The sequence below is a fragment of the Lasioglossum baleicum genome, unplaced genomic scaffold (genome assembly GCF_051020765.1).
Source record: "Lasioglossum baleicum unplaced genomic scaffold, iyLasBale1 scaffold2179, whole genome shotgun sequence".
NCBI lineage: Eukaryota > Metazoa > Arthropoda > Insecta > Hymenoptera > Halictidae > Lasioglossum > Lasioglossum baleicum.
Genome location: NW_027471238.1, coordinates 16,532 through 27,666, shown reverse-complemented (window position 1 = coordinate 27,666; position 11,135 = coordinate 16,532). Strand labels below are relative to the sequence as shown.

At 32.5% G+C, this 11,135-nt stretch overlaps 1 protein-coding gene across 1 annotated transcript; it reads right to left on the bottom strand.

Annotated features, from left to right (window-relative positions):
- Positions 1-5: 5 nt before the first annotated feature.
- On the bottom strand, positions 6-11,135 carry LOC143221297 (uncharacterized; the record flags this gene model as incomplete). The annotated part of the gene is given in 6 exon segments (XM_076446775.1): positions 6-181; positions 184-327; positions 536-821; positions 2,405-2,490; positions 4,176-4,226; positions 10,334-11,135. Coding segments are annotated over 6 exon segments (1,545 nt in total), but the record flags the coding sequence as incomplete, so codon positions are not given.

Genomic DNA, 11,135 nt, shown 5'->3' with positions numbered 1-11,135 from the left:
ACAAAGAACAAACGAGAAGGTGTTTGAAAGCATGAATGAAGTCCAACAAGGAAAGGATGATTCGAGGCGGTTTCGAATACGTGTTTCTCCGTTTGAACCCAATCGATGTCCTCATCATCCGTTACTAAGGCTTTTTTGATTACTTTCATCGCGTAAATCCTCTTTGTACGCTTCAATTCTACATCAAAACTTTCGCGTAGGAACCACGACCGATTACCCTAATCAGTTCGAAATCGTTTAACGAATATTGCCTCTGCATATCATTGGAATTATCCGCATCGTTTAACGTATCTAGCGGCAACTCCTCCCTTTCTTCACTTCCGGTTCCTAGAAACAGATTTAATTTAGTAAATTGTAATAACTCAGCAGACAAGATAAGGAACTTTCTGCATATTCCTAAAATTTTATCCTTTCTTAATACTTTGAAAAGTATCAAATTCAAGGTTTCCTTTCTCATTTTTTCATAGTCCTTGATAGGTAAATAAATTTCGTTTATATATTTAATACTACCAAATAAATATTCAAATATTCTTACGATTGCGTGAATGCTCCTCAATGATTGGCGACTCTGAGATCTCATCTTCGAGATGAGCTACTGGACTGCATTGGACAGAATCAAGCTGTTGTTGATCGCCATTCCTGTCGATCGTCTGGGATTCTGCGCTTGGCATCTGTTGTTGCTGTTGTTGTTGTACACTCAAACATGGTTTGCGTACTACTTTGTGACATTTCTTGTGTACCAGCAGCTTGCACTGAATGCACTTGAACCCCTGCCGACCTAGTCCCCAAATCCGATCTTGGCAGAACGCGCAAAACGCTCGCTAAAGAGTTAAAGAAGAAATTACTGGTAAACGTAACCATTTCCAACTTTCGCTGGTAACTCGTGTCAAGTCTTGGGAACAAGAAGAATGCAAGCTGACATAATTGAAAGATCAAATTATCGTTTAGAGCATTTCGTTTGAAGAATAAATTTCTAAGCTCCTTTCAAGTTACAATTTTGTTTCACATAATGAAAACATATAGTTTAAAAATAATTCTACTTCTTTTCTTCTATATTTCAATTAATTTAGTAACTAATATAGATATCGATTTATCATTATAGATCAATTGAAAGATCAAATTATCATTTAGAGCATTTCGTTTGAAGAATAACATTTTTAAGCTCCTTTCAAGTTAGAATTTTGTTTCACATAATGAAAACATATACTTCAAAAATAATTCTACTTCTTTTCTTCTATATTTCAATTAATTTAGTAACTAATATAGATATCGATTTATCATTATAGATCAACAATTGAAAGATCAAATTATCATTTAGAGCATTTCGTTTGAAGAATAACATTTTAAGCTCCTTTCAAGTTAGAATTTTGTTTCACATAATGAAAACATATACTTTAAAAATAATTCTACTTCTTTTCTTCTATATTTCAATTAATTTAGTAACTAATATAGATATCGATTTATCATTACAGATCAACAATTGAAAGATCAAATTATCGTTTAGAGCATTTCGTTTGAAGAATAAAATTTCTAAGCTCCTTTCAAGTTAGAATTTTGTTTCACATCATGAAAACATATACTTTAAGAATAATTCTACTTCTTTTCCTTTTTTTCTTCTATATTTCAATTAATTTAATAACTAATATAGATATAGATTTATAATTATAGATCAAAAATGTCATGATCTCTATCAAAATCTTAGTTTTTAATCAGAGATTAGACCCAAAGAGCCTAATAGATATAATATAAAATTTCTATTTGTATAATCTCTTTTGTTAAAACATATACACAGAGAATTTAGTAATGAAGTTTCTCAGATATTCATTACAACTTCGAGATCAATTATACATTTTAAAATGTAACATTTAATAATTATATATATTATTTCTCCTTAATTATTACCTACAAATATTCTATCATATGTTGCTCTAAATTACATGTCGCAAGAAATTGCAATTTACAATATAATCAGTTAATAAGCTCGCTACTTTTATACAATGTTACAAATTCTACCAAATGGTAACTCACATTCTTACTTGTTTGCACTAAACGTTACACATTAACCATTTACTTCTGAAAATGAAATAACACAGACCTACATCATTCTCATTCTTTAAGCATTCAAGGGAAGAATCATTATCAGAATTGACATTCAATGAATAAATATACAAAATGATCGTCGATGTTCACTAGCCAGCAAGTTCCTCTGATCAGGAATTACAATCTATCCACCATGATGAGATGTTGCGACTGGAATATGCTGATGTGTAGCAAGGATGACACAAGTACATCGTGCGCGGCTGATGCAAATATATGAGAAATAATACGGAAGAATGAGTGAAAAAGAAAGGATAAAATGCGGAAAGTAACAATGGGGGAATAAGTTGAATGAAATGATGCTTACCCGATTGAAACGTTTCGCCTGAAATATATGACCATTCACTCGGTACAGCTTCCTCCATCTACGTGCGCCGCGTCTGTAGATGCTTCCTTTGGAAAATGAAAAAACATAAATATCACGAGAGAACCAGAGAATCGATCTTCAAAGTCTGTCCTGAATATTTTCTTTCTCAGTTTAGTTTCTTTACTCGCTATTACTTTTCTTTCGGAACGCATAAGTTTTAACATAATTTAATCGAGAAGAATGAACGTGTCACCGATATATACACGAAGCCTATCGTACAAATTTCTGCATGCCTGATAACAACGCTAGTTTATTTACGACAAAGAGAGTGTGTGTGTCCCGGTTAAAATAAAAATATGAATATATCCCCATTGGAATACCGCACTGAAATATCTGCAGTAAAACTGCGATTGGCCTAAGTCCCTCCATACTTCCCGACCGTCAAAACTATCGTATATCTTGACAAGGGCAAAAACAATTGTACTAGAGAATTTGTAAACACGATAAGAACATCTCAATCACCGGAAACCCGCGGTATTTAAATTGGAAAATATCGGATAACTGGATCGTGACTTGAATCATCTGTTTAGACTCAGTTGGTACATTAACACTAGGTTTACGGTTGTTTTTGTATACATATCTTTATGGAGACCCATCGGATTTACGTGTAAAGAAAACTACGTATTTTCTTAAAAAATAAGACAATGAGTTTAATTTAAAAACAATTACGATATTAACAAACTTAATATAAGTTGATTAAATCTCTTAATATTGTATAATTGGAACAACTCATCCGTCAAATTCACGGGTCCCGTAAATCTAGTGTTAATATAATGCATTACACCTGATCCTTAATTTATACGATAATTAAACAAGACAGTATATAAAGTGATAGTATCTAATGATACTCTCATTATTATTATTAGGTCATCCTATAAATAACACGAATACTTTTCTGTTTTTTTGAAAGGGATAAAATAAAGCTATTTATTTATAATATTAACAATCATTAATATATTTTTGTAATTTTCTACAATGGTTTGTTATAAATCAATTAGTTTCTCAATTCCTCTGTCAGGAAATCTTTCGTTTCGCCGGTAATATTTTCGGAAAATCCCTTTATTTACGGGATGACCTGATATTACAATAATATTTCAATACACAATTTTGTTTCATAAAGCTATTCTATATCGTTAGATAGCAAAAAGATAAAATCAAGTTTAATTCTCGACAATTTTATACATATCATATGTACGTTCGAATATTAATAAATTTCGAAATATTATTCGACGTATATTACAAAAGAAAAAAAAAAGAGAAAAAAAATTAGCGAAATCTTAGAACCGATTCTTTATTCTTAATTATTAATCTATCAATCTTTATCGTAAAAATTGAGAATCGGGTGTACGTGTGTGTATGTATGTGTATATATATTAATAAATTCATGTAAATGATGAAACTTAAAATAAGCGCATTAAGATCGTCAATGTTCCATGAAAACTAAAAGAAATTCGCTTGATTCTAAATGCAGCAATAATCGAAAAGAAAAAGCATCGGCGGAGAGAACGATTCTTTTAACAATTCCCTTTTTAATCTCTCTTAACTCGTGAATCGATTATAGCCAGGCTACTCTTTATCCCTTCGTGAGAGAAACTTAAACTTAGCATTAATTAAACAACTCGCTGGCTAGTATCGTACAATGTTGGAAATCGCTGAATTATGGAAACTGTATGTATGTTAGAAATTTGATTATTTGGTGACGAAAACTCACTGTCTTCTCCCTGACAGGGCATTCCTGGCGCAGGCGGCACATTAGGAAAAACTGCAACAAAAATAAGTTACTTTTCAATCTCAAATATTATAATCACTACAATTATTATTATTATTTGCAATAGAAACAATAAAGAAACACGCAGTTTGGATACGGAACAACAAAGCGAAAATATCGAAGAAACGACTATTATTCCTTGAAATAAAGGAATTAAAAAAAAAATTACTTAATTTTGATACTTTACCTGTGCCCTAAAAATTGATAAACATGGTAAATCAAGCATAAACAACTTGTTATACACATAATCTAATATAGATTGCCGATACATAGGGTCTCTAATTGTAGTGTACTCTGAGCGATCAAAAAACCAGCTGTAAAGCACGGAAAGAATATCTTATGAATATTCAACCATGCAAAACAGGCATCACTATGGTAATTAGTCCAGGGATCCATTCATTTTAATGACTAAATTCATTACTATTTTTTTTGTAAATTAATACGCTTTGGGCTACGTACATTTATAATGGTTAACGTGACTTTCTTTGCCACTTTTGTCTGATCTACAAGAAGAAAGATTTCTACTTTAGTTCGAGAGGAAGATCGTCTTCTATAGGAACTATTCGAAACGACATAGCACACATTCAAGAACGAACAAGAATAGAATTGTTAAATTTAATGAAAATAGCTGAGCTGAATTTTCTAAGGAGACACATAACATGCTGGGAAATTAACGTTAAACAACGTTGAATAAGGCAACAACGTTAAAACGAGCCGTTTTTTCTTCAACAATGCGAATATGGAAACACATCATGCTGACAAATTTGTGATACACGCAATCCAGAAATGTCGATGAAACAGAAATCTGCGAGATCGAATGATTAATGGTTTAACGATAGAAATAAAATTAAAACACGCTTCGAATACCAAGCACACTGAGCTACCAATTCGTACCTTTAAAATTGCGAAGAAATTTATTGTAAACGGACGACATAAATATTGAAATATAAAATATACGAGCTGTAAATATTTCTTGACCTTATTATTCGTTATATCGAAAATTGCGTTGAACAAAAATGATAATTCGAAAAGATTGAATTATTTAGGCAATGTACGATATTATATTACACCGCACATTAATGAAAAAAATGTATACGATATCAAACACCTGAATTACGTCACAATATTTGTTCTCAATATTCAACCTATTTATATCAAAATGCTGAAAAAATTGTTTTACTTTGATAGATAAATCTGATAACCTGCTAAAAAAATATATGCATCGCATCGATTCGTAGCACAAGGAATATCAACGAATAAAAATATCATCGAAACGAGAATGTTACTTTTTACTTGTTAAAATTACTAATCTAATAAAATAAATTAATTTTAAATTTATATCATGTGATATTTCATATCGAGCGTAAAATGAACTATGCATAAATTTCTACCTAACGAATCTTTGCAACATTATAGATATATTTGAGAAGTAAACAAATTTGAAAAATGTATTAAAAAATAAAAATAAAACATCTAAACGTATTCGAACATAACGCGGTTCTGATTCGTTTCTTGATTAGAATGTATAATACGTATTTTTAAATATTTATTTAATATTAAAACTTCAAGACACATGAATACATTGTATTTCATTCGAAAATTGTTTAACTTTATACGTTTCTACAGAATATGTAACGAAACAAGATTATAAAGATTACAGTGTTCTTTTATGGTGAAATCACTCCTCAATGTGTAGCTGCGCACGTTCTTGACTTGATTCGAGCATAATTGGAAATTAAGCTACGAAATAGCGTATGATTATGCGAGGAAGCTTGAAACTATCTTACCTTTGTTGCTTCTTTTCTTAGTAAATGACAATTAAAAGAAAATCTCGTTGCATGCTTTCACAAACGTTCAAATTACAACACGTATACGTATATAAAAATTGATCTTCGTTTAATGACTTCATTAGATGGATTTTAACGTTAAATACGGAATTACAAGACCATAATGTACATATAACAACTAGTCAGAGATGTATAAGTGAAGCTTGTTTCAAAAGTAACCGATGAAATATCAGATCAGTTAAATGAAACGTCAGAATGTGACGTGAATGGCAAACAGTTGAAATGGACGTAAGTATTATGTGTAAAAGTAAATCCAAATACTAACGTAGATCATGCATTATGTATAACGTCATCATAACGCTATATCTGTCCTTTCTGTCCAGCTCGCCTTAGCACACAGCATGAATAAAGACGCGGTGTTCGGATGGTAATATACCCAACGTGTCCCAGCACTCGCGTCTACCAAATCGTGTACAAAGATAACGATCTATATTAGATTTCGGAAAGTAGTCGCCTGCCGCGAAGGTATATCCTCTACTGTTACTTTTATTCCATAACCTGATCATAAAACGCGGCCCGATAACGGATAACATTGAATTCAATTGATGCGATCGTTGTTATCGCTTTTATCGGCGTAGGCTTGGGTAGACACAAGAGTAGCTGCAACGTTGTTTTCAATGTCCGCCGTTACATTTCGCTCGAAGAGCGCGTTAATCGATCGTCCCAAACTATAGAGCCGAGCCCAATCTGACGAATTAAATGAATTCTTACACGCTGTTCCAGTTTGCACGCCAAAATAGAGACTAATCCGGGGAGAGCAGTCGGATGATTTAAGGGCACGCAACGGTCGCAATAAAGTGAGCAGGAAATATACGGATTTAATTCATTTGGAAATGCGTCAAAATAAAGATAAGTATTTATATCGAGTCTGAATTTTCTCTATTTATTTTAACACTAGAACACTCGTTACATACTGTCAATAGTTGTAAAAGTAAAATATTCCAGGGTAAAATATCTTGATTGGTCTGATGGTTTTAGTGTTAAAATTGAAAATGTTTTTATTGTACATTTTGACGAAGACTACGACATCTTCGTAAAATGATAGGAAGTTTGAAAATTTTCGAATTTTAAATCGATAAATTTTTTCAGACATTTTGACAGAATATGGACAAAACCGGTACATCTTTTCTGGAATTAATTTTCGTAAGTGATTAATAAGGAATCTGTTGTTTTATTTAATACTACGTACTTTCAAATTCTACGACCTTGGTTTTTTTTTCATCTTCTTTTTTGTTACCGACAGGGACTCATTTCAGGATGATTGGAAATTTCAGTGGAACACAGACGAAAGTCGTTTTATTAACACTCGCGTGGCCGTTAATAACACTTTTTATGTCATACTTCGTCGATCTGCCACATTATTCTATGCACTCTACGAAATGGCCTTTATATAACTGGTAATATCAGCAAAACTTTACATTTATATTTTATATAACTACATTTGTTGTATCTTTAAATCACAGAATTTGTTATATAATTATATTTTATTATTTGATCTGTAGAAATCTAATAATCTCAAAGATAAACAGATATTTATCTGATATAAGTTCGTGAGTAAATAAAATAGACTGCTATGAAATTTCATTATTTTTATTTTTATAGTATTATATTATATTACGTTTGCTGTATGGTTTACGAAGTGTTAAAATATCAATCGTTTCAGGGAATAATTTGAATTGCCTAGATCCCTTTTAGACTCAAATATTGGTTTTCTTCTATCCATTTTATGCAAACTAAGATTCTTAGTGTCTCTACATATTTCACGTCTATTTGAAACCTATGAATCGTACTACAAAGCGAACAGCGAAGATGTTAAATGTTGAATTTAAAGTAATATTCTATAATATACTTTATAAGAGTTTAATTTCATGGATTAATTTTATAATTGAAATAATTTATGTATTTTGGAAAAAGTTTTTAATAACTTGAGAACTGGAAAATTTAGTTATGTCATAATTCTTCTTTGTGTGATAATATTAAATAATTATAAAAATTTATACTCCTTGAATATTTATAGATTTTTCGTATAAGTAAGATAAATTAGAAGGTGGAAGTTCGTTAGTTCAATTTAAATTATTTCAATATCTAGAAGCGCCCAAATTATTCGAGCAGATCCACATTTTCAAGCTATTCGAGCGATTAAATTATTTACATAAAACTGATAAGAGCGAAAAATCAATAGTTAATTAAAAATATTAACAATGATTATAAACGAATATTTTAACATTTGTTTTGTTAAACTGTTCGCTTCTGTGTCATTTTTCGACAACCATGGACAGTTCTTTTTTCCATTTCTCTTATCAAATTCTTTAAGCTAGATTAAAAGTAAATATGTATAATATCTTTTACGTTTGAAAAAAAATTGATCGATAGATATCGATAAATACAATGATGTCCTAATTAATGAAATAAATTTGCTAGATATTTGAAATTAATTCTATTTATGAAATGTATCAAATAATGTATCCATTTTTCTATTCACCTGAAATATACTTTTTGTCGGCAAAGATTTATCAAAACCCTTTTAATTTTTGCCATCAAAAATAACAACGAAGAAAAGTAAAGAAAAAAAAGAACAAAAGAAAAAGTTTAAAGGTCACGTAAATTCAAAGAATAAAAGTAATCCTTTCGTGCTGAGAAATACAATTTTAAGATCATCTTTGTTTTTTCAAGTGAGCTTTCATTGTTTTACTCTTAATACAATAGCCTCCGGCATACGATAGAACTGTGTAACTTTTATATCCACTACATCCTTCTTGTCCTTAGAGAAGAAAGAATATATGTTGGTTTTACTGGTAGGTTTCCCTTAATTAAATATTCCTCTAGTTCTTCGAATTTTAGTCTATTTATTTTTATGCGAGTTGAAAAAATTCGATATCATGTGATATTAATTTAAGATATAAGTAATGGATAAAGGACATACAATCTAAGAGGCGAAAATATTGAAGCATAAAAACTATTGCAAAAAATATATACAAATTATGAGAATTTAAATAGCACTGTCAGTATTAATAGTAAAAAAAATGTTTAATAATATACGCGACAATAGTCAACTAAAAACTTTCAAACCTACAATTAATCGAAGAAATTAATTACTTTTTCTTTCCAAAATTTTAAAATATTCGCAACTTACGTTCGGAACTATCTGTTTATGATTTAAAAAGGTGAGTATTGCAATCATAGTTCTAATATCGTAATAAAAATACATTATAATCTTACTAACTTACTTAATCTAATTCCAGGTGCCTCGATCCATATTTTAAAAATTTACGGGACCTTCTATAATTATTTGGCACATGGAAAAACATTCTTTGGATCTATGAGCATCACATATCAAGAAACTAAAGCCGTAATGTTTAGCAGGTAAAACCGTGTTAATTATCACGTATTAATGCAATTATGCGGAGTTAATTGCTTGCAATCTAGCAGCAGCTATAATCGAACAGAAAGAATGAAAAAATCTTATTTATAGATATTTTATCTCAACATTTCACCTTTTCAATTTTCAACACCTTGAATGAACAGGTATTAATCATTTTATATTAATCGTATTACTTTTATCTAAATATTAATTATTTTCTACAGAAAAAAAGGAGGCTAGAGATCAGTAAACGTGATAATGTTCGTCGCATTATAAATGTCAAAACTTTTTATGTTTTCAACCGAACGAGGGGAAAGATTTTTCTATCGACTAAAAATTAGTTATAGAAAATAACGAAGATAAATCTGTAGAATGAAATGCGTAAGTAAAGTCGTAGAACATATGAAAAGAATATATCAAGTGTTGAATGCAAAAGCACACTGTGACACTTCAAAAAAAAAAAAAACGAGACAATGTCAAACGGAATAGTAACGGATAATGGATTACATTTCAGAAATCATCGGATGTGGGAATAGACGAAAAGGCACGGTGACACAGATTAGATAAGCGCACATGTAACCGATATATCAAAAGACAGCCAAGATTCTTCGCGATCGATGTTGAACAATTCCATCTGAATACTCAAATCGGCGAGTTAAACGAGGATTATGCTCGTCCAGTAAGGACAAAAGAAACAGCTGTTCGCCTAAATCAATAACTATATAAGGTACGTGCAATATGAAATGAGATAGTAGAGAAACAAGGGAAAAGAAAGAAGTAATATAACTGCTATTAATAAAAAAACAGAGAGACGTTCGCTAGTATCGTGCTTCGTTGCAACGGAATCGACGAGATTGAAATCGTCTTTAGCGAGGAGCCAGGTCAAGACCTACCCCAGGTGATGTCGTTGAACCAAAATTGCGAAGGTCCAGTTGTATCGTCGAGCAGAGACGGCATAGGTCCTGCAGAATCCAGCGGTGGATTGCACAGCCCGTGAACACGACACGTACTAGTCCCTATAGCTCGATTAGCTGTCGCGTACATCATCTCCGTCGCGGTAACCTCGTCGATATCAACCTCGGATGTGTCGTCGATATCCTTGTCGCATAGAAGCTTCATCCTGGACGAGGAGGTGCCAGGTTGCGCGAATATATCGTCACGGGGACTGTTATGGGGTGAACATTCACTTCGTAGACCGGCGATCGGTTGCTCGTACTCAGCCGAATCGCTGCTCGGCGATGGTGGATAGGTACTGGAGCTGGATTTAATGGGCCGATCCCTTGGCAAGACTTGAATACCAGTCGAAGAGGTGGAGGGTCCTCCTTCAACGACAGGAAGTATCCTACGCCCAACAGTGGCCGCAGTCGCAGCTGCCGCCGTAGCCGTGGAATAAGAATAGAAGGAACCACCCTGTATCATCATACTGCAGGGTGGTTCCTCCACTGCGGCACCGGCACCAGGCCCTGTAGAGACGGCAGAGGAGGAGCTGACACCAGTAAGCTCACCTTGTACTTGCGGCACACCGTATATCGCCTGCGAAACTCCCGTTTCAGCTTGAAGATACTGTTGTTGCTGATGCTGCTGCTGCTGTTGCTGTTGCTGATGCAATATCTGATGCTGTTGTTTATCCTTCTCGCGACGAGGTGACCGACCCCGATCGCTAACTGATGTTGCGCTCCAATAACCCCACGCCAT